Source organism: Manacus candei, unplaced genomic scaffold, assembly GCF_025592945.1.
Source record: "Manacus candei isolate 608988 ecotype Guabito, Panama unplaced genomic scaffold, ASM2559294v1 h1tg000003l, whole genome shotgun sequence".
Taxonomy (NCBI): domain Eukaryota; kingdom Metazoa; phylum Chordata; class Aves; order Passeriformes; family Pipridae; genus Manacus; species Manacus candei.
Genome location: NW_026138051.1, coordinates 9,615,586 through 9,640,348, shown reverse-complemented (window position 1 = coordinate 9,640,348; position 24,763 = coordinate 9,615,586). Strand labels below are relative to the sequence as shown.

The 24,763-nt window shown below is 40.2% G+C and overlaps 1 protein-coding gene across 8 annotated transcripts in view; it reads right to left on the bottom strand.

Moving 5' to 3' along the window:
• Positions 1-24,763, bottom strand: part of IL1RAPL2 (interleukin 1 receptor accessory protein like 2) — a 368,404-nt gene that overhangs the window by 105,727 nt on the left and 237,914 nt on the right. For all 8 annotated transcript variants that reach the window (XM_051784226.1, XM_051784276.1, XM_051784285.1 and 5 more), the window contains one exon: positions 284-358. In XM_051784226.1, the coding sequence (XP_051640186.1) occupies positions 284-358 (75 nt within the window). The remainder of the gene's footprint in view (positions 1-283; positions 359-24,763) is intronic.

Sequence of the window (24,763 nt, the reverse complement as noted above, 5' to 3'; positions counted from 1 at the left end):
ACCAATGCAAAGATATATTACTATATCAATCATATATTAAAAAAAGCATCAACATTTTATATTTAATACCCATTGTAACCAATTAGTACTGCCATCCCCTGATATTACACAAGTTCATTCCCTTAAATTGCCATGGCAGTAAATTCTATGGTTATAAATGAGAGGCTGCAAATTGATTTGCATGTAATAACAGTACCACTAAACCTTTCTTACCACTTTCAATTTATCCCATCTGCTACCAGAGTGGAATTTCAGGATCTATTATTCCCAGAAGGGGACTTACCCAGCTGGACATCTATAACAGTTGGCTGGTTCTCCATGGGGAACAATGGCTTTGGAGGTTTGTCTGTGAGTAAAGCTAGAAAAGAAAATGAGAAAATGTAATGGAAAAATTGAGACCAATGACTGTAAAAAAAAAAAGCTCTGTCATGTAAGCAATCAAATGTTTGTACACTCGATGGTACATAAACATTTATTACATACTATGGCTGTTACGCTGCCAATGTGTTACCACTTTCCTCAGGGCTGTGGTGATCCCCTGATTCAACAGAGATGAGCTATTTCAAGAATTACACTTTTAATACAAAGCAGCAAAAGAAACTCCATTTCTCACTTTTAACCTACCTATAATAACTAGATCAAGCAGTTTAGACCCTCATGTTGCAAAGTTAACACAACTAATTTGAACTGCCAGACAAATCTGTTTCAGTGTGACCAGTCCCAACACGCCTTGATGCTTGTCCAAAACAGCATATAAAAAACTTGCACACAAATGTGCCTGAAAAACCCCAGCAGCTCCACACTTAGCTTAGACTCTCACTCCAGCAGGTGGGGCACCTGGACCCTCTTCTCAAAGCCTGAGTGGGGACCCTGCCTCCTGCTAAACAGAATTTTCTCCATCTGAGAGCAGGAAAACATTCCCCAGCCTGGTCCTACCAGGGGACTGCTCCAGCCACCAGATAATACGACTACTAAAAAGCATAGCTACAGGCACAGGCTTCCTGACCCTTCTTGAAGGCTTAGGGCCAGATAGTGAAAATAGGTTTTGTAAATTCAGGTTAGCTTGAAATAAATGACTGAGTATTCCTGGAAATGGGGAGAACTGATATTAATCACATATAGCATCTTGAACCACATGAAATCAAACATTTCAAAATCACCTCCAAACTTTTCCTGTTAAAATTCATCACCTGAAATTTTTTGATCTGAGTTTGTAAAATGAATTAGCGTTTTTCAATAAAAGACTATGACAAAATTGCCCTGATCACCTCAGAAGCCTTAGCACTTACTGATTTGAGAGGAAATAAGCCTAAACAGAGCTGAAATTTGGCCATGGCTGGGACAGATGTCCCTGAACCAAGCAGAGGGAGTTCCAGCTCTGAAAGCTCCAAACCTATGCTCCCAACTCAGCCTGAGCCACTGGCATGCTGGAAGGACATCTCTCCCCAGGTCTCTCTCAGCCATGAGTTAAGGGTTCCACACAGCCCTCTATGGCTTTAAAACAAGCCAGCTGAGGGGCTGAAGCAGAGGTGCAGCAGTCACACCTTCCACTAATGTGACTCTGACAACCAGCTATCAAATCACAGCTGTGTGAAATTGGAGGTAGCTGAAAAAATCTGCTATAAAAAAAAAACCAAACCAACAAACACTGTCAACCTACAAAACAATTTTACATAAACATCTACAGAAAACGAAAACTGTATTAAAGAAATACCTGCTTGATTTTGCTTCACAGTCAACACTATTTTTAAAACTCTCTAAGATGTGACTGTCAGCACAAACCACTTCCCTGGTGCCATTTAAAAGTAAACAGGGTTCCTTCCACTGATGCTACAGTTCTGCTTAGCCTATTAAAAAATAGGCATTCTGGTAACAAGTCAGCAGCCAGCATTTCAAATCAAAATCATGTGTGCTTGTAAGAACTCCTTGTACGGTGTACCCACAAGGACAACACAGGAATCTCCAAAGGGATTTAAACAGCATGTTATCAAGAATAAAACCACAAGCAGGGCTCAGAATGATAGATAAGTGGAAAATTCTGTTACTGAGAATTCAGCAGTTCAAAAATGTTCATCCAGTGCAGACTCACAAGACAACACCAACACTACCTGTACAATCACATTATTTGGGGATTAGCCTGTGAGTAGAAAATTTCTGGTAGAAACAAATAACTAATTTGCTGTGCTAAAGCACCTAAGTCATCTGAACATCATTAGAGAATGAGACAAAGTACTGCCCAACCTGTAAATATGGTCAAAGTACTTACTTTCTAGGGAATCTCAATCCTAACAAAAGCTGAAAACTTTGAGGTAGGAGTTTTGGGCATCAAACTTAAGAGAGCCCTTCAGAAGATGTGATGATATGTTTGAAGCTCAGCACACACACGAGTATTCATGAGTACAGCATGAAATGCAGAACGAGATCAGCCTGACGAAGTTCTAAGCAATTTGATATACCAGATAAGTGTTGGTTTGGGTGGAAATTTGATTGTGAGAGAGAGGGAAAGCCCAACCTCCAAAACCTTGCATCTCAGTTGAGTGTGTGCCTTGTAGTTTGTGAAGGGCCTCAACAAAGCTTCAGTTTCTGGTATATTATCGGTACTCTTTTTATCAGCTTTTTTCCTCAGTTTTTCGGGCTTTTGTTGCTACCTTTAGGTTTTTCTTATATTATTATTTTTCATTTCTGGTACCAAACTGTACTTTGTGCATTGTAAGATACAGAGAAAACTTACTGGAGTAACTGCATCCACGCTGTGCCAGTGTGGTCAGGCTTTCCTTGCTTAATGTTCTCTTCATATCTCATCTCCACCTGCACCCTTTGCAACCCAATCTGACCAGGGCTTCCCCCTGTTTCCCTTAGCTTACTTGCAGTCTTTGGATGTTTTCTAAATGTGCTCCTGCATTTTAAATGGTTATACTTTGCCATACTGTTCTTGGAGAGTAATCACCATAATGAACTGGCAGCCTGTCAGAACTCTTTCTGTCGGAATTGAAATGGCCCAAGGGGATTTTGAGACTTGAAGGCAATGAACTGCTGGCTCTTCAATGTCAGATGTGTTTACAGAAAACAAAACCCACTCTTATTTTAGAGGTCAGACATCAGATCACTTATTCATTATCATTTATGAAATTCCCTTTTGGTCCTTCTTAAACAGAAAGGCAATACAAGATATTCTCAGCTAGGAAGGATTCTAATCTTACATGATCTCTGTACTTGACAGAAGTCCACAAACAACCTTTAGTCAAATTCCCAGTCCTCTATGAGAAGTTTCTTTAATTCTCAGAACAGTTTGACAGATGTGTGGCACTCTGATTTCCAGCCTTGCTCAAGGGGAAGCAGAACAAAAAGTTAGTGCTGTTATTGTATCAACATATATTTAACAGTATAACTCTCGCTTCACCTCCCACAAAGCCACTTTAAATTGAAACAATAAATGCACTGCAAATGCTCTTCCTATTATTAAAGGGACAGCAGTACTTCTGCTATGAAACTGAATCTACCTCATGAACTGTCATGGGAAGAACTGGGATAGAGCTGTCTGTTATTTTTCCTTCCAGACACCATGGAATGTGCCAGGGCCCTGGGCTGCTCTGAGCAGCAACACTTACATGGTGAAGCCATCACAACGTGGATGACATTAGTTTCCCAAGGCACAATTCCTGCACCACACAGACAGACCTGCCTTTGCAAGGTACCAGGTCTGACAACGCAGCACACTAAGGGGTTGCTTTGCCTTTGCCTGCTGTTCTAGGATTTCATTCTGTGAATAGACTGGGTTTGTTTCTGCAGGTGCCAATGGATAGATACATTACTGAGCAGAGACTGAGGGGGGCTCACACCAGGCTCATTACCTGGGGCATCGCTGGAAGTCACAGGTGCTGGATGACAAGCTGAAAAGACATTTCTTCACCCAGGGGTACCTGGCAATGCACGTGCCTCCCATAGGAGCCTGCTGAACATGGCCAGAGGCTGTTTAGCAGCCAGACTGCTTGGAGACTGCCTGAAGTGCTGTTTTCTCCTATGCTTATATTCACCCCATTCGAAAGTAACACACAAACTTTAAAACAATAATCGAGTTGCTGTGATTTCAACACTTGTCATAGGGTTTGTCCCTAAGAATTTTAAAGACAAATATTTTTTTATTCTCTCTTGGTCATAGGCACAAGGAATATGCTGTCCCACCAGAAGTGCTGCAGAAGAGCAGAGAAGACACTTGTGAAAGATTTGGTCTCTGCAGTGAGTTACACAGTGATCTTTATCAGATAAAGGAGAGCATGATATGCTGCCCAGGTCAGTGCTGAGCTACTCACAGGACCAAATGAAGAAGAAAACTGCCTTGACAGAGTTAGCTTCTGCTTCTAAGTGTCAGTGCAGCCTAAGAGCCTGAAGGCTCATTTTTTCCCCACCACAGCCTTACTGTTTCAAAAGTCTCTCGTTCTGTATTCAGACATAATCTGACACACTAATGAGTTCTCTTGAAAAAAGCACAAAGCAGTTGAAAACAAATAGCCCTAGGATATCATGATTTAGGGATAAGCGATGATAACTTGCTAGAAACACTATCAGGCTCCTCAGTAAGCATCAGTTCCTTCACAGTTTGTTATTTGACACAGCTCTATTTCCCTAGACTGTTTCCTACCTTCCTTCTGCAGCAGCCTCACAATACTCACCCCACTCCAGTCAGACTTTTACAGCAGCCACAGTGACAGACAGCCAGCCCAAGCTGTTGCTACGATGAACACAAGTCTTTTACTGTGTATTTAGAGTGGTTCAGCTAAACACAACTGAATTGAACACAGATCACCTTCCCCAGTGCCATGCAAAGGCCATGCTCCAAGCCAACAGGCATCACCTGTGCTCTGAGGACCTGAACTGCTGCCAGTGTGAAGCCAGTTAGCACCCGGGTCATGCACTGAAATCCAGCTGCTTATGATTTAAAGGACTTCTTTCTTATGACTCAGCATAGCTGGAGAATTTTCCAGGTCAGATAACTCTTCTAAGGAATCTAAAATGTTAAGTCCCATGTGGGTAAGAATTGGTCAAATTCTGGTGAACAGTTTTCTTTTTCTTTCTCATGGTATCACTCCTCTTGTGATAAGCAGACAAAGTACATTTGCTGTTCTATAATTTGCCATTGATGTACCTCCTGGACATTTGTTCACGTAATTTGGAATGATGAAAGGAAAATTATCCAAACATGAAGCAGAATGCAGGGAATCTAACAGAATTGTTTCAAATCTTCTATGAGACAAGTACATACCAACCTACTTCCTTCAATCAAAGGATCTGGCATTTTCTCACCATTAATTAACACAGAGCATCTAGTATCATGCAATCAAGAATCTGGCTAACCTTTTGACAGCAGAACAGATCTGTTGGAATGGCAGCCTCTGGGGCAAATAATTGCATGCCAAATCCTTAATCTGAAACCACCTCATACTCAAAGTTAAGCTTTTGTTCACCCCTAGTTCAAGTACACATGCTTCCAGGTATGGCTTAGATCTACTTTGGCATCTAAAAATCTTGGCAGTGACACTGCAACTTTCACACCATAGATGACGACAGAACTAACTGCGTCTAAAACTCTAAATCAATATGTTAACCAGAGGGCACATGTTGCTAAGAGAAGCTCAGCATTATACCTTTTAAAAAGATATATACCTAACTCCCTTTGTCTCATCCATAATCTCAGCTTGTGCCAAGAGATTTCTCAATGGCTGGCAGGAAAATGCTTCAGGCCTGACCTGCCACTGCTTTATCTTTCATGTTGCTGCTTACACCTAAGCAAACTTGTGAGCCAATTGTGCAGATGTAAATGTAAATGTGACAGCTATAATTTGGCTGCCAGGGACCGAACTGTGCACTTGCAGAGCTAAAAGCTTCTTTAAAGAGCCAAGGGTTCCCACCTGGACTTTGCAGACTGAGCCTCTAACACACGATCTCCAGCAAGCCCTGCTATCAGATCAGAACGGTTGCTTTTCATTTTCTTGGCACAGCAGTAAATTACTACACAAGGTGAAAAGTAGTAGAAAACCACATAAAGCAACTCATTCATAAAAATGCAATTTTGTGAGGCTGTGTTTATACAAGGACCCTGTTTCCTCATTAGCTGCATTGTAGTGTGTTCTACCAGTCAGTCAAAATACACTTCTCCATCAGTTGGCTATTGTGCTATTTCCTTCCCCACAGTATCAAGCTGACAAAACGATTGCACCTCCGTCTGTCATTTGTTCTAACAGAAATAAAGCCATTGCAATGAAATGTTGACAAAGAATAAATGTCTACATCTTTGAAAATAAACACTGAACACTTATTTTAAAAAAACTCCAACTTAATAAACTCAGAACTTGCATGGAAGTCAATAGTCATTAACCAGTGACAAAGAGTTTTTCTCTATTTATTACTATTCAAGCAGGAAATGCTTCTTCTGGGACAAGGCGGTGAAATGATTCAGCAACCGGATGCCTCCCCCTCTGCCACCACCATCACAAATATCACTTTTTGAAAACTCTACCTAGGATCAAGAGTGCCTTAATGCACTGTTTGGACTGCCTCTGTGGGACAATTTTCTGCAAGAAGGAGTTTAGCGCTTTTATATTAGCAGTAAATAATTGGCATTCATCACATGAATTCTTTTTATGACATAGAAAGAAGGACAACACAATCACAGTTTTAAGGAAGATGCTGTGTCCGTGCTGAAATGCAGCTCGCAAGGGAAATGAATTTTGAGGCAGTCAAATGCTCTTGGATCATTACTGGTGGGTTTGATTCTAACCCATTAAGTCCTCAATGACTCAGAACAGCCCCGTGCTTGACAGGTCATACTACTGGCACCAAGAAGAAGCTGGCCATGACTGTAGCTCCTTTGACTTTGAGAGCAGTCAAAATTCTAAACAACTGGCCTGTTCTTGCCAGCTGCTCCAACGGCTTCTGCTGCAGGTATGACCTTGCAGCCCATGGTTACTGCTTAGAACTAGTAAGAGCAGCTGGCAATTCTATGTGCAAAATCAACTCTAAATAAAAAGTCCTGCTGCCAGTCTTCTCATCTGTCTTCAGCTATTGAACACGGGATGCTATGGGAGTGCACGGAGATAGGCAAATGGCTTTGGAGAGAACAGCAGCAGCATCAGGTACTAGATGAACTCTTGAATTAATGAAATATTAAGAGAAGCAGAGATTAACTAGATTTTGGGGTTGGGATCTTCTAGTTTTCTGATTTGTGCTGGACCTTCTTCCCCCTTCTCAGAAGGCAGTCAAGTTATGCAGGGCTGTAGAAAATGAAATGGTGAGATTCTGGCAGAACTTATGCAATAGAGTACGACTTAGGAGGACTCTGGTGAAGTGGAATAGAAACAATAGCACAGATTGCACATTACTGAAGCACAGATGGCAAAATCCCACAAGGTGCCTATCACAAAGTAATTACAACAGGGCTGAACACTTCACACAACTGCAATATACGTGTTAAATGCCAGTGGCAGCTGACTGTTACACATCTCCTGATGTGAAACACTCAGTGACACTGATGGTAGGGGTTACTGTTGGTGCCATCACTAGAGTCTTTGCAAGGTGGGTGCTGGAAAGCAGAAGAATTCTGTGTTAGCAGGGCTCTCCCTGTATGGTGCTATCAAGTTTCCTTACTCCCACAGTTGCCAACACACCTTTCTTTTCACTGCATTTCCAAATTTCACAGATTGTGTTATATTATGCAAAATTCTTTTCCAACCGAAATGATCCTATGATCGTTTTATTCCTTTCCTAAATGTGGATCATGCAGCTTGCTTTTATGAAGCAAGCATGAGTTTCCTCTGAAGTAGAGAAAAAAGTGTAATAAATTCTTACTAAATGTAAATTACATTTTCCTGCAATGTAATTCATGAAAATCTCAAATGGAGTGTGCTTTATTTAATGAACAGAGAGTATTTAGCACAAAGGACACATAATTTGATCTGCACTCAAAATGTTTCTCTTGCACTCTGGGCAGAAATAAGATGCTTGAAATTACCCTCTATTTCAAGGAGATCTGCAAAGAACATTTTATGACATTTTATGGTTTGGCTTTTTTAATTCTTTTTTCTTTCTGTCTTATAAAAAAGTAAAGAAGTGGTGACGGATGAAGCCAGATCCCATCATCCATCTTAAAAGGACAGCTGGAGCCTTTGCATGCAAATGAAAGCTATCATTCTTGTCAACCTGAAGCCAAAGTACCAAAAGCCCGCAGTCCACAACCAATTAATATTCCATGATCAATTTGACCACTTGTGCACAGTGAACTACTGCACCACAGCCACATGAATTATCATGGAGTGGATTTTATAATAAAACTCAAAGCAATCCATTATTCTCTGAAACCAAAAAAACTTGTATTAAATATAGAGAGTGTATCAAAAGAGAATTATCGTGGATGATGAGCACCAGCTGAACTAAGTCTTAAGCCCCTATGGTACTATACACAGGCAAAACAATGGGTGCTCTTTTTGGGACTGGGAAAAGCCATCTCCAAGCTCAACAGCAGCTTCCAGCCAGTGTTCATCACAATCTGCCAAAGGAGGAGATGGTGCCATTTTGCCACCTCTCTTAGTTTGCTGTTTCAGCAACCACATGGCTGTGCCCTGAGACAGCCCAGATCAAACCCTCGCTACAGACCAAACATTCCTGTGCAGTTTTTCAAAGAGGACAGAGCTACTGAAGATGGATATTAAAAATGCATTTCACTAAAGTCTCAAAGGCAGTAGAAACCATTTAAAACTTGTACTCTGGACAAGATTAGATGTTGCACAGTGTAACAGCTCAGCCTGCTTTGATGTTCAGCAGCACCATCACAATTTCAAAGCTACCATACCACAAACAATTTTTAGATGGAATTTAAATTGTGAGTTTCTTAGATTAACTATATTTACAAGTAAGACACATGGAACTTCAGTAAAGTAATCCCTTGCCAATTGATTTTGCTCTGTAGGGGGCTAATGAGTAGGTTTCATCCTGCCCCATACAGTCTACTAATTCAGATCCATTCTTTGGATCAGCACCCTGGCTTCCAAAGCTTGTTACAGTGATGAAAAATGTTACTATCCTCGACAAGGAAAACCTTTTCATAAAATGTTTATGCAATATTTATGTAGGTTCTTTGTCTCTAATTTGCCTTCAAAAGCTGCAAAATATGTTCCACCAGGTTTTGCTAATATTTTTTCATTTTTCCATCGAAGAAGTTTTGAATTATATTATTCACTAAGTACATGGAGCGTTGTTAAGAAAAAATTGGGCCGAATCATGTCATTGTTGGTTGGATGAGCAGAAAAATGAATAAAAGCAGGCATAATAAAGGCACATAAGGAAATCATAGATACGCTCACTATTGTTTATCCTGCCTCATGACCAAAGATCAAGAAAATGTAAATCTTCTGATGAAAGACAATGCTTTAAGAAATGAAGGAGATAGTTATCCCAGGAAATTTGTCTTCTTATTTGAGGCAAAGGATTTAAAAGAATTAACAATAAAAGTAGCATCCACAGAAATCTCTGGCGAGACGACCCATTTTCAGAGTCGGCACTGCTGCCTTTTACCACTTACATCAGAGTTTATACCAGCTGATGGGAAGCAGAGTAACCTCTAGTGATCAGCCTGGGACCTGAACCTTTCAGTATCAGCTACCATCAAACACAGGAAAGTTTTCTGGTCTGAGAATGCAATTTCTTTTTCACAAAAATACACCAAACGTGCAAAGCACTGTATCAGGTTTGCAGCAGGCAACTATTCAACAATAAACATGTAATATTTTAAAACTAACATATTACTTGAAAATGTTTAATGGTCAGTGGGGGTGTAAAGAATTGCAAGCAAACCTCCTACAGGAACATGACTAAAGGCTGCATAGAGATCCATGTGTACAAAAAGTATGAGGATGGATGTCGTGCCAGTGCCCAGTGGTGCACCTCTGGGCAGCCCTATTAAGAAGCCCAGTGAGTGACACACAGCACAGTGGAGAGTTAAAAGTGAACTTCCCAGTGAAACAATTCAGAGACCTCAAGGCAACACTAAAAGCAATGGAAAACAGTGAAGATATGGCCAAAAAAATGTCTTTGGGACTATACTTGTTTTTAATCAATGTGACCATTGCTAAGTAGGCTGCCAACACATCAGACATTTATATCAGAGGAGTATAAAATAAACTTGTCAGCAGAGTGAGCGATGGATTGTACCTGTCCCACAGGTCAACTTGAGCACACGTTACATATACTGTAGGCAGCAGAAACTGCAGGAAGGCCTAGCTTCCAAATCCCCTGAAATGTGAGATTAAACACTCCCACAGGCACTTCAAATGGCTGCTGATAAGGATTTAATCCTTCGGTATATTTCCTCCATCCTTTATTAAGAGATGAAGATAATCTTTAAATCAAGAGAAAAATAGGAAAAAAAAATTGAAAGAGCCAACAAACATCAAGCAGAAAAACTGGAGAGGAACTAACCCTATTTTTATTAACAAATCCTCTCAGCCAAGGCTTATATACCCAAAATGTGTGGTTAGGACAACTCGCTCCCCCCAGCCCTGGTAGACAAGGCACCACCAGCTCTCTGAACAGTGCATGGACATGACACCAATGGGCTGCCCCAATACCCAGATCCCCTGCCTGAACTACTTGTGCATAAGCAGGCTCTTAAGAGGGGTTTTCTGTTCTCTTATAAGTTCTCCACCAAGTGCCTGGACAGAAATCAGCACTGCTCCTGGCCCTCAGCCACTGGGACACTGTTGGTGAAGCAGCTCAAAACAAGGATCACTTTCCTTGGCTTCTGCATTTCTCTGCTGTTCTCAGAGGACCATTCATCACCCAGCTTTTACGTTTTCTGCTACTTCTTTTTCCAGAAGCCAGATTGAAGTTTTGCACCAGGAATGTAATTTCTGAGAAATTCTTCATGAAATTGTGTCAGCTTGTTGTAACGAACCCGCTTGACACTTCGTTTTCCTGTAGAAAGTGTCTTCTGTTTGTCATGTGTAGAAGCAATTTAAGATTTTGCTTTGACATTTTCAACAAGAGAACAAGATGATTCAATCTGTTCTAGGTACTACCTGCCATTACATTCAAACTACATCTTTCAAATGAAACTCAACATACGATTTTAACTGCCATTTTATATATATCTTACGTATGATTATGTACTACTACTGTCCCATCTCATGGAACAACGTTCAAGCAACAAAGACTTTTAAAGAAGACCTCTGCAACTGTCCAGTAATGCCACCTTGAAACTTCTATTTCTTTCTGAAACAGCATTCTCACATAGCATTCATCAGGTGTGCCTTTATGACAGGATTTTTGAGAATTTTGGCTTTTTTTCCACCCTAAAATGAAAGCAAAATCCGAGGAAAAAAACCCACACAAATTTCCTCCCAAATACAAATTTCTGACCATCTATCCTACTTCAATCCCCAAGGACGGGATGACTGGCTGATGAAAAAGCTGAGCACAAACTCAGCAGTGGCAGTGTAGGAAACAGTAAAGGTTGCATTACTTATCACGTTCCTCATACGATGAGTGTGGTAACCTGCCCAGGTACGTGGGATTGTTTTACCTACCACCTACCCCCATTTGAAAATTTCTCTTCATTTTGTTCTCTGCTTTAAAATGTATTATGCAGCACACTCAGTTCTCTCTAATCAACATGTAGACATCCACCAACTCCTTCTGATGCACAATAGCTATCAAACACCTTTTATTTATTACAGGAGAAAAGATTATGTCTTGTTCAGCAAGTCTTTTACCTCAATTCTAAGGCCTGTTTTCTAGAAATGCAAGGCAATGGTTTACACTGAAAGACGTGCGATGCATAGCTAAAGAAGATGAGAGTTTCTCAGGAGGTGAACAATATTTGGATTAATAATTAGAGAACAAAGTATTTTAACAGGGTAATATGGAGATAATCTAAATACAGAATTAGAGACGGGAAATATTATCACTTTCTCTCCCAGATTTTAATTAGTAATTAAAGGAAATCTTTGTGTGTCAGCACACTTGTAATACAGGCACTATATAAAGATCTATCAATTATCTACACACTGTATGACATCATTGCTTTTTAGAGAACCGGTGGATTAAATACAGAAAGAAAGAGCTGGTGTTTCCTCAGTTGCTGTTCGGGGTTTTTTTAATCAGTAAAAGCATAGTGGCATCGTAAAAGGGCTGGATCACAAAAGCAAAACCACAGTGCAGCAGTACTGTCAGACATGCTCTTAAGGCAGAATGTCTGTCTTAATCTGTTATTATTCTCAGTTTGTGTCTAAAGACTACTCTCTGTACTATGCTTTTGTTGTCTGCTACCCATTCAGAGACAGGTCCCTAAACATGCATTACTGATATCACAACTAAAGGGAGTCCCAAATGCAACTGCAGGATTGGGCTCCACTTCAGCAAATACACCAGAGTAAGTCAGAGACCTCTCCCAGCCCTTAATATTACTCTGCAATGATGTGCTTCCTTACCAAGGTGCTGTAAAGGGATCTAATATACTGTACTGTACTGTAAATTGGCAATTTTGGCTGAACACATTGTAGCACCATTTTTTAACTGCTCCAGAGCTAACATTTAGGGAATTCTGAGTTGTTGTTGGAACGCTCCTTTTCTCCTCCTACATACTCCCAAGTTAGTGTAGCTCTTTCTGTTGCAAATAAGAACCTTTGTGTTCATATTAGCTCTAATAAGGAGCTGCTTAACAGTGAAAGTATCATTAACACCATATATTGATCTTGCAAGGAGCAGAAAACTGCAACACCATTTCATATCAAAGCAATGGAGTCTTAAACTTTTGCATCTATGAATGATGAGCAACATTACTTCAAACGACATCTTTTGTCAGAGTTGCTTGAGCTAAAGACAGAGTGAATCCATTTATATAAATTGTGGCTTCGCTGCTGAAAGATTACAAAAATATATGGTGCTATCCTTAAGTCTCAAACCATTAATATAGTTAAAATATGCCATCTTTTCCCTGGAAGAACTAGCAAGTCTTTAAAACACTATCATCAATCACGACTAATTCACTAAATATACAATTCCAACAGCAATAGAAAAAGAACATACAGTACAGTGTTTCATCTGTCACTACATCAAACATCTCTATTTTTCAATGGAAAATGAAAGTCAAGATTTCCTAGGTCTGTGCTATAGATGGTTTGTAACTGAATTTCTGTTCCATTGGGATTAGTCCTTTGCTTGTTTCCCATTAGCCAGATATTTTTATTTAGAAAAGCAAACCAACATTAATTTCACTCCCCAAGAAAATATTAGTCTAGATGCTAGTTTAGTGTCATGGTTTAACCCCAGCTGGCAACTCAGCCCCACACTGCTGCTTGCTTACTCCCCCCTCTTGGGACTGGGGAGAGAATCAGAAGAGTAAAAGTAAGAAAACTCTCAGGTTGAGATTAAGACAATTTCATAGATAAAGCACAAGTCATGTGCACAAGCAAAGAAAACAAGGAATTCATCCCCCACTCCCCAAGGGCAGGCAGATGTGCAGCATCCTCAGGACAGCAGGGCTCCATCACACATAACAGTGACTTGAGAAGACAAACACTATCACTCCAAACATCCCCCCCTCCTCCTTCTCCCCCAGCTTTATTGCTGAGCATGAGGCCATATGGTCTGGGATATCCCTTGGGTGTCAGTTGGGATCAGCTGTCCCAGCTCTGTCCCCTCTCAGCTCCTTGTGCCCCCCCTTGTGCCTCCTCAATGGTGGGGTGGGGTAAGGAGCAGAAAAGGTCTTGGCTCTGTGTAAGTGCTGCTCAGTGACAATGAAAAGATCCCTGAATTATCAACGCTGTTTCCAGCACAAATCAAAACCACTGCCCCATACCAGCTACTACAAAGAAAATTAACTACCCCAGCCAAAACCAGCATACTTAATCGTTGAAATCCTTAAAAAATTATCAGCAATCAAATGAATCTTATAAAACATATTTTGGTTCCTCAAACCTACACATTCACTGGTTTATTAGAATTACACAGATTTTATGCTGCCAGGGTGTCCAAAACCACTACAGTGTGTAGGCCAGGAGTCCACTGCATTCTACAAAAAGTTCTTGTCCACTGGTACTATCTTGTTTGATTCAGATCATTGCTTTATCAGTTGTATTCTCATCGTGGTTTGGAGCAATAGCATTTCACTATGCAAGACTGAAGGTCACACTAACCAAAAGGAACACTAATGGGGTGAAAATGAGTATCGTGAGGACAATAAATCATTTTTTGAATCCCATTTAATTGATCATTTTGTAGCTGCCCTTGCTTCCACAGAAGTCAATGGCAAAGCTTCCATTTCTCTGGATATGAACAGGATTGGGTCCTTTAAAGTATGGCATGTTTTATGAATGTTGAAGGTAGCATATTTTACATTGGAATTTTCTTTATTAGTTCTAAATACAAAACTTCATTGAGAGTGCCAAATTGCTGCATAAAAGCACCCAATAATACGGTACATTAATTTAACACATGATAAATTTTCCTGTTAGTAGTATTGGGTGTTGTCACTTTCAATACACAGATATCTAACAGAGCGTTGTTTTCTAACCCTCATCTTCCTCCCCAGTATTTTCCTCCCAGATTTTACAAACACGCTCACCACGAACCACCATCTCTCCACCTTTGGCTGGCAGTCTGACATTTCCTTTAACTACCTCTGAGGCAATGGGATGTCTCCCTGAGAGCCAGCTCCCAGCAGCACAACACCCACAGCTCTGTGACAGAGGACTTAGCAAGAGGATTTATGCTCACTTGGAATGGAAACAAACCAACAAGGATTATTCTGCAGTCATAATTTTTAGGTTAAAGAACCTGACTTAACCTAGTCTGATGTGAGCCATGAGAGAATCAGCAGCTCAGGGTCAGGAGTCTCTGTGCTCCCCCTGACACGATGGCTGAAGCAGATGTTCTTGGCTGGGACTGAGCTGAGCTGGCCAGGGCAGGCAAACTGGCTTGGTAGGAGATTTGGTTGCATCTGAGGAAACTCATTTATTCTCTCTCTTTTCTTTTGTTATCAGCTTAACTCAAGAGATGTCACTATCTCTTTTGTACACTGATCACTGTTAGTCATAATGAACAGGCTTTGATGAGTTGCTTTCAGAGAAGCACAGGTTTCTCTCTGGTTCTCATCTCTGCTGTGTCAGCATAGTTGAAAACTCTGATTGGGGTGAGTTGCATCCACTCCAGATTTGCACTACGGTGGGACGAAACAGCACAACAGAGTGTGTTCCTTCCATCTTTCTAATCCTTTCCATTTCCCTGTGCCTCTTAGGAAGATGATTTGCCAATATCACACATTGAAATGTCTCCTTTGGGGAACAAGCATGAGGGATCCTAGGTGAGAAGAGGAGAGGCATGTACAGTAACAGTGCAAGCCATGGGCCCTGTCAGAGATGCACTGAGATAAGCACAGAGATGTGGGGATGGAGCATTTCTTTGAGGGACTCTGTACAGGAAACTGAGATGTGAGATGTGGGACAATATTTTTGAAGTATATTTAACTTCCTCCAAGCTAAAATAAAGGTACTGAGGAGGTTTGCAGTCATAAAAAAAGCATAAAAGCTCTCTACCAGCAATGAAGCAGTGCTTTACTCAGACCCTACGTGAAGGTATGGTCTCATATTAATTGATGCATTTTGGACTGCTGCAGGGGAAGTATGGTTTTAAAAGCAGGGAAAGACCCTCAGATCAGGAAACTTTCCAATCTGAATCCCTCTAGTGAAGTAAATTTCTTCTGGGGATGTTTCCTTCGAGAGATGAGGTTGCAGTCTTACACATGAGCACATTCAGAAGCTTTGGGCTGATTACTGTGATGTTGATATTTATCTTGATTCTTTATGGTTTTAGTCTCCTGACTTTCTGTGGTCAAAGAGCTGGCACAGCAGCCTGTCACCAAGGAGAGTAAATCTGGCACCCAAGTTCCAGGTTCCTAAAGCTTGGGGGTAATGGTTTGGCAGTGAGGGATCTATTTCATAGTTTTCATTTTTGCTCGTACTTTTGGTAAGCGCATTTTTTTAATTCATAAATTTTGTTATAAGCTTTGGGTATATTGCATCTTTTCTCAGATTTCACCTCTCTAAGGTTATAATTCTTTCTTTTTCACTTCCACATATTGTTTATTCTATTTAAAATATGACAGTGGGTAGAGGCAGAAACTAGGAGACTCCAATTATATTTTCACACTGTTTGAACACTGAGAAGTTCTCAAATATTCAAGGTAGGAGCCCCATTAATTTTTTCAGACAAATGGTTTATGAAGGAAAAGAAATGTGTTATTGGTTGCCTGAAACTGTTCATATATTAATGTCAAATTCAGTTTTAGATAATAATAATAAAAAAGAAAAAGAAAAAGAAAAAAAAAGAAAGGAAGAGTAATATACCTCTTCTCCACAAATAGAAACACCTTGGTATGACATTTTTACTATATAAAACATAGTTATATATTTTTCTTCAGAAAATTAAGGCAATATCTTTGAAGCATACTTAACTTTGTCCAAGCTAAAACAAATGTGCTAAGAAGGTTTCATAAAAAAAAGAAAAAAAAATAATATCTTTTCCCCAAAATATTATATTTAACTACTATACTGAGAAAATTTCCATACAGCATTGAGAAATGGCTCATCTTCCCTTGCCAAGGCTCTTAAACCCCTGCACAGCTGAATTTCTACATAATCTCCCAAATGTGTCCTTTTATACCTTGCCATTAATTTGATTAATCTGTGTGTAGGATTTCAGGATATTGAATTTCCCCTGGTTTTGCATAATTTCATATGATGCTTTCGTTATTTCATTAAGCAACTGAATCGACTGAAATGACTCTTACATTTTCAAGCTTCAGATTCAGGCAGATAAAACTTCCTAATTTAAACTCATGTTAGTTCTGAAAGCTTCTGTAACAGCTGCAGCAGCTAGAGCCTTAACTTTTGCTTTTGCCTTTTTTTTTTTTCTATAAACCAGAAATTCTGGAGAGAAAACAAACCACTATCTGTACCTCCCATACCACAGCTTTCCAAGGAGGAATATCCCATCCCTCAGAACTCAGCTGTCTGTCCCTGCACAAGTAGGTTTTCTTTGGGTTGGCAGACTGTGTCCTCTAAGACAGTGGAAGAGCCCTTCAAGCCTGAGTGTCTTGCAAGGTATGATACTTCAGTGAGGCTCAAGAAAACCCTATGCTGAAATCCAAACCTACACAAAGTACAAACAGATTTGAGTTATTGCCTAAACTGAAAGAGAAAATGGAAAAAATGCACAGAGATTCCGTTTGAGAGTTCTCTATTCACTTATCCACATGTATACAACTTATTTTACACCAATATTTAGGGTAAATGAGTGAACTTCTACTCTGTGTTAAAGCCATGGCTGAGGAAGCAAGAGTAAGGACAGCAGTAATTTGAAAATGAAACAAACAGAAGCACTTCCTGGCTTTATTAGTTCTGCTCCTATGCACAAGGTTGCTCCGCACTGATACCTGCTCAAATGAAATTACAGCTGAAAAGCAGGCTTTGTCTCTGTCCTAACCCCATCCAAATCCTAAACTTAATCTTTGGTTGAGCCTTAGCTCAAAGACCTGCAGCCATTGCATATGTTTGACAATTAATGGGAGCGAAAATCTATTCTCTGTTCTGCAAAAACCTTGATGGGCTGGAGAAGCACTTCATGTACTGGTAAAATGTGGAAGGCATCCAAGTGGATCCTAGATTCCTTTAATTCTGTTGTGTATTTAAAATTTATAAATCACCAGTTTCCAAAATGTGGGCAAGTCAAAGATCACCCCCACAGCTGAAATACGTATATGCCAAATCCCAGGTCAAGCACACTGATAAGTAAGTAGCACATTTATAATAAACCCATATGCAGCAGGAGCTTGACCCTGACAGCATCATGTCATACAGCTATACTTGCATGGCATACTAGCATGGCAAGACTAAAGAAAAACAGAGTTGCCATTGTCCTTTTCATTAGTGTTATTTCCCTTATGAGACCACACAAAAGGTGTACAGCCCATTCTATGGGGTAAAGGAGCCCATTACTTTGAACAGGACAACAGTGCTCTGCAATGCTCTGTCAAAGGATCTGGGGACAGGCAGGAAATGAACCCATCCTGGCTCTGCTGTAAATCTGGGTGACAGGTAGGAACACACGAGACAGGGTCATCTGAGGACACCTATGATCTCTCCCCAGTGTAAGATCCTACTTTCTGTTTGCTGATTCCTCTGTGGACCAAACAGAATGAGTAGCAGCAGAATGAAATGTCAACTTGTCACTCATGAGCTACGAGCATGTCATAAACCAATTGTCCCTCTCTCACATGGAGGTGCAAGGTCGCAGGGACGATCCAAATCACGTTCACCTTCACTAGGAATCTAAATGCCTATTTCCTAAAAAACCACATCTATGGAACCCTTTTCCACATTGCTCTTGACAGAGGGAGCCAGAATTCCTCAGCTTGCCTACCATCTCCAGACTGCACTGGTTTGAATGCTTCCTGAGATCTGGTGTCCAGTCTTGGTGCTAGAAATGATGGTAGGCACAGGACCTGCTCAACTGAGTGCATTTACACTGATGGGAACTGCATAAGTGCTGTCTCCCTATTGGGGACTCCAGTCAGCAATTCTCCATAGTCATTCCAAACACTGAAAGTGTTGAGGTCAGTCGGTCGAGGAATATTTCCAGTGACATGTTCCTGACCCTGGTGTGCATCAGCCACAATGGCTTCTGTGCCTGGGGGCTGGGACGCCCGAAGTGGTAAATAATGATGATGGCCAGGCTTGCAAGTGATAAGTGAATAGACATTTCCAGATGTCCCTTGTAATGTCCTACATACACAGAACTCAACATGGCCTTAAACTGGTAACCTCCCAAGCCTGGGCTTTGATCTAGTGGGTGTGCATTCTGAAGCCCAGTGCTTCTCGTTGAACAGCATGGTTGGATGCTTGGCTCCTAAATAATCCAAGTTGGCCAGTTTGTATCATGTACTTCCATTCTCTGTTGAATTTCGCTGTGAATTTTTCTCCTCCTGCTGCATTTTCTTTACAAACAAGGCCTTCTATTCCTCCACTGCTTAGTTAGTCTGAGACCATACTTCCCTTACAGACTCCTCAGTACACAATGCCCTTTTACCAGGATCTTGCCCAACCTTAAGCCCACCCCTCCAAGCCTCTATAGCATTTTTAATTAAGTGCTACTACACAACTGAAAATTAGCATGTTTTCTAGCTATTCAAAAACCAGTGAAAATCAACATATCACTAGCTGCTAGGGAAGACTTGCTAAAAGGTTTCCCCAGTGCCAATTATTCCTGCCTCAATAATCACTGATTCTATGAAAAAATCATTACATATACACAAAGTCAACAGTCTGTTGGCACAGCAGAGTCAGAGCAGCAGCTGCCAAACATCAGTTACTTTGTACTTGTCTACTAACAACATTCCTCTTGCATACATGATCCACAATTAAGTCATGTTACATGCCTCTAATTTTGCTTCCTGAATGCAGACAAATCAAACAAGTATAATTTAAGCCACAGTTGACAGCTTTGCAGGTCTAAATCTTGAACCCAGGTAAGATGAACTAGGGATGAATTCACTGGTTTAAATGGCACTTTTGAGTTATTTCAAACAAAAGTGACATATTTTCATTTTTTATATATGGGAATTTGGGGTACCTGTCTGTGGTTACAATCCTTTAATAGAACATATATAAAAACCAACAACCTGTAAATGTTGGTTCTTCTTAAAAATGAACAATTTTGAAAATTGAACAAAATCCATACCAATGAATAGCAGAATGGACAAAGATATCACTATTTTTTTGGAAATTCTCTTAATATCAAAGATTAAATAATTTCACATTATTGTTATTATTATCATCCTTCTCCTCCTCATTATTATTCAACTCAAACAATTTAACTTTTCAGTAGAAGTGACCTCGAGACCTAATGTATGGTCTTGATGTTTTTATTCTCCTCACGATTCTTTGTTTAAAAGGACAGAAAAGCAATTTGGAAAATCTACAATCTGTCTTTCCAAACAAAATAGTTTATCCTAACCAGAAAATGCATTATATTAACTATGTAATGTATTTTCTAGCTGCTTCCTCCTCTGGCAGAGTGGATAATCTCAGGTACAGTCACCCAGCCTCACAGAAGACTTTTATATTAATGTAATGTGACATCACCAACCCATTCCACACCGAGACAGCGGGAATAGGAAGGGTACTGCCTGGTTGAAAAAATGTATGTTTATCCTCTTATAACTAAATTTAATGTACTAATCCAATGTTCATCCTTTGGTTGGAAATCCTCCTGTATTTGAAATTCTGATTCTTCAGGACAGCAGCTTCGTAGACCTTGCTCTCAATAAATGAATATAAATAACTCTTGGCACAGTTAAGTCACACGAGCCCTGATGACCTGCTGTTCTGACACTGACACTGAACTGCTCTCGTACAGCAGATGGAGGTTTCTGTCTTTTAACACAGCCTCATCAGATACCTGCGTGCAAGATCCAGTATTTTTCCCAATTACACCATTATTCAACCAATTTACAAGGAAAATGTAGCTTTCTATCAACTGGTCTTCCAGCCAGCATATGAAAAAGCCAACCCCCTCCCACTCTCTCCATGGAAGTGCACACTGCAGATGTTCCTCACTGGAGCTCAGGGCTGATGCCTGTCCTCCCATTCCAGCCAGGAGAGGCCAGAGGATGGAGGCAGCACCATCACCATCACATGGACACTTCACTCCAGTGTTAACAACTCCCAACTCTGCCCTGTACACACTTGTCTGGCTTCACTTGGCACCTTCTCACTTCTGTTTTCTCTTTTACAGTGACAGTCAGTGAGCCCTTCTATGTGAAAGAACCACATATATCACCAGAAAGGCACCTTCCCAGGAGTTTTATCAGCACAGAGATTAAATTCTCTCAATATTTAGCCCTTTCAACAAGCTTCTATCACCAGGCTCTTCCTGCCAACAACTTCCCTGGCCACCCTGGTGGCTCCACTGGCACAGTACCTCAGTGTGCTCTCACCCCTGTGCCCCTGAGGGTGCTTTAGGTTTTTGGGATACACTTTGTAGATGTGCCTGGTTCTCCCTCTTGCTGGGCACATCACTTTGTATCTGCTATATATCCAGCTTGACAACAGATCTGGATAAAGCTCTGAATTTTTAATAAGGCAAGGTCTGTTTTGATCAATAGGTGTTTTCTAAGAAAACAGGACCATAAATAAAACAAATTTAATTTTTAATAATAGAATTAACATCTAATGGAAATCCTAGCAAGGCAGGAACAAAGCTATTATTATAACTGCTACTTTAAAGTCTTTATTACCTTGGGAACTTTTAATAAATAAATCTTGCCTGTACAACAAATCTATTGCTTGCCCTTCGATTTTCACATGGCTTAACCTCCACTGTTCTGGGAGGGTGTTAGAAAGACCCTGCAGTACCTTTGGAAAGCTGACAGTACATTTAATATTATTCACTTAGGCACACAATGTCCTGACCCACTTTTAGATCCTCACTAAGGAAAGGGCTCCCCATACAGTGTCAGACAACAGGGACAACATTTGTAAGGAAGGACTATGGCAACAAAACCATATTTGGAAAGTCATCTTCACTTAAAAGAACAATATGTCAGCTAAAGCACATTACTGGCATTGAAACAAGTGATTATAATTGACCATGAATTCATTTAGCAACAAAAAAGTATTTTAACCACCAGAAATGTGAACATTTAGAATAGGCTTAGAAAGCATGAGCAAAAAAACTCAATTTCATTTAAAACAAGACTCACTAGCTTATAAAGTGAAGTATTTGATGTGGTTATAAAGGAAATGACTGTAACAGATGACCTGGGATGTCCCTGCCAAATACTATTATTTATATCAATAAAGGGAAGAGAGTCTTGCTGTAGGGAAAGAAGGAATTTGCAAACACTGGAAAGTAGCATTTCATACCTTTACCATGTTGCCATTTGAAAGCAGACAAAACGTCTGGCTAAGTGCTAGAATCTCCTTTTCCATTAAAATGCTAATAGGAAGGTTAACTTCAGCTTAAACCATTGCAAAAAACAGCAACATAAGCAAAAGAGTTTAGCTTGAGGTTATACTTTGAAAAAAACCCCCACAAGTTTAAACTAAATGGGATTTCACTGAGAAAAAAAAGTCACTCAAACAGGAGAAAAAATCCCCACAACAAAGTAGGGAGCAATTCTACTACCTGCATTTGCTTATGTGACACAGTCATGGACTAATGTTTTCCTTTAAGAAACACAAATTCTGTGGCAAAACCCAATGTGAGTGGAAGTGCATCACATGGGAGCTTTGCCTTTTGGATACTGTAAAATTAACTAAAATGTGTCACTCCATTATCCCTGTGCTGGAGAGTGAGCACTGCACAGTCCCTGTGCTGATTTACATGGATCCACAGAGAAGGAATTCTTAATATCTGCACAGGGCTCAGGCACACCATGGTTTAGGAAGCTTTTGTCCATATCCCACTGTAGCTCAGAGATAATGGTCAAACTCCATAATAATATGCCTGTGTGGGTGATGCATTCAAATTTGCCATTACTCTTTCATCTGAGAATTGGGGCTTTTCTTTGGTGCTTGATTATGCTGATGTTTGTTCACTGGCATATTGGGAACATGCAGGCAAGGGGACATTTCAACTCAGTCAAAATTCATCTGTGACTATCAAACAGCCTCATCCTTCTCTGGTGCAGCTACAGACTTGGAAGCTCCTTTCATGCAGACAGCTCCATCCATGTTGAGCACATGCAACCTTCTTGCCCTTTTGACAACACTGCATGCAGAATAAAGAGTGTCGGGCCATGGAGTTTGGAAGGCCTAATTACACAGTGCACACGAGCTGCTGCAATATTCCAAATTAAATGGGAATTTCAGACCTGAATACTGTCAAGGAATAGGAGAAGGTAAAGGTGAAAGAAGGAAACATCTTGGCCCCAACAAATTTTCAGCCTGTGCAGCCCTGAATTGTGAATCCATACTGGTCAGCAGACAGTGGGTTCCATTTTCAATTTATGAGCAATTGCATCAAAGCTATGGGAAAACTTGTTTGTTAAGCAAAGCCCAGCTAACAGCCTCCAACATCCTTAGAGTTACACAAAGTCTGAAACCTGTTTCTAATGGCCTAAGTTCATTTCCTGTTTACATTGAGGTCCCTTTTAGAATCTAACTTTTATTCTGAGAGTAACAAGACGAGTGGAGAAAGGATTTCTTCTGAGGACTGTATTCAGTGTTTTGTCTTTTCAGGAACGGAGGTATCTGCATTCACTGATGTTAATTCTAGTCTGAGGAACACAAAGGTAAAAGTTTTCTCAGACTGGAGGACAAGTTGCATTGATCTTCACCTGAGCTGTATAAGCCTGAAACAAGTTTCTATGTCAAGGATCTACCACAAAAGTGAGATAACCATGATACATCCGAATCTGAGAAAACAACTGTGTCCGGTGCTGCACAAATGTTTAAATGTTTTCTATAACACAAGGAGTGTCCTTGTAAAGATGGAACACATTTCCTTGAGTTCAAAGTACTCCACATGCAATAGGGAGGGAAATCAGTGTATTGTCCACACGGAGGCTACAAAACTGAAAAACTAAAGTGCATGTCCTGGCTTTCTTCTCATTTTTGTGCAACTGTTATGTCAAAGGCTGTCTCTTTTTCTTGATTTCTCACGGTTCCTCGCTGTCATCCTGAGAATCCACAAGCACAAGCACTCAGGAGGAAGGCATTCTCTGAAGCCATTTAAAATAGCAAAGTTCAGGTGTACCCTGCACATGAAGATTCACCTCCTTGGTGACCAGTGGGGAATGCAGCTGCCTAAGGTGGAGTAAACCTATCCCATGAAAACAGAGTTTGAGAAGCAGAGCCCACCTTGCTAAACTGAGGGAACTCACATTGTTCAAATGTATGTATTTTAAAGCATAAGACAAACGTGAATTTCCTCACCGGCTTTGTTTTAGAATGACAGAATAGGCAGAAGACTGGAGAAATGTAACAACCTGTAACAGCTGTCATAAGCATAAGATTAAAAATATCCAGAAGGTGTCATTCTGCTCCCTCCAACCAACTCTCAACAGACACAGGACAAGATTCGGAATGAGAAAACCTCACAATTTCAGAGGTGCCTTCTGAAAGTGCTGCCTCTCCTAGTGAAATTGCAAACAAATAAATAAATCTCACTTTAAATATGTTTGACTCAAATTCTAAGAGACTATTCTGCATCTACTGCTAAACAATGACTTCCAAAAGATGACTGATGTGCTATCCAGACAAACTCAGACTCAAACTCAGTTTTGTTTTGAAAGTTCACACAGAACTTGTCTATTTCCATAGACTTTTTAATATATCATGATTGTCTGCAAGAGAACTGCAGCTATAAATTTCATAAAATAGTTTCACAGAGTCTGGAATCAAGGCATTAATGTAACAGACAATGTTTTTGATTTTCTGCAATACTTTGGGTGCAAGGTCTTTCATACATTTTAAAATCTAATATTTCAAAATGTCATTTCCTTGCCTGAGGATACCACGGAGAATGACATTATTGATTCTCAAACAAACTGTGCATTTGGATGTTATTCCTGTTAGTAAGACTTTTACAATAAAAAGGTACATTAATCTGCAACTTTTTCAAAGGAGCCCACTGTAAACAATGAACAGAATGTTCAAATTTCTAAGAACAAGGTGCATTAAAATCAGTAGTACAGCTGTTGGTCACAATTCTAACT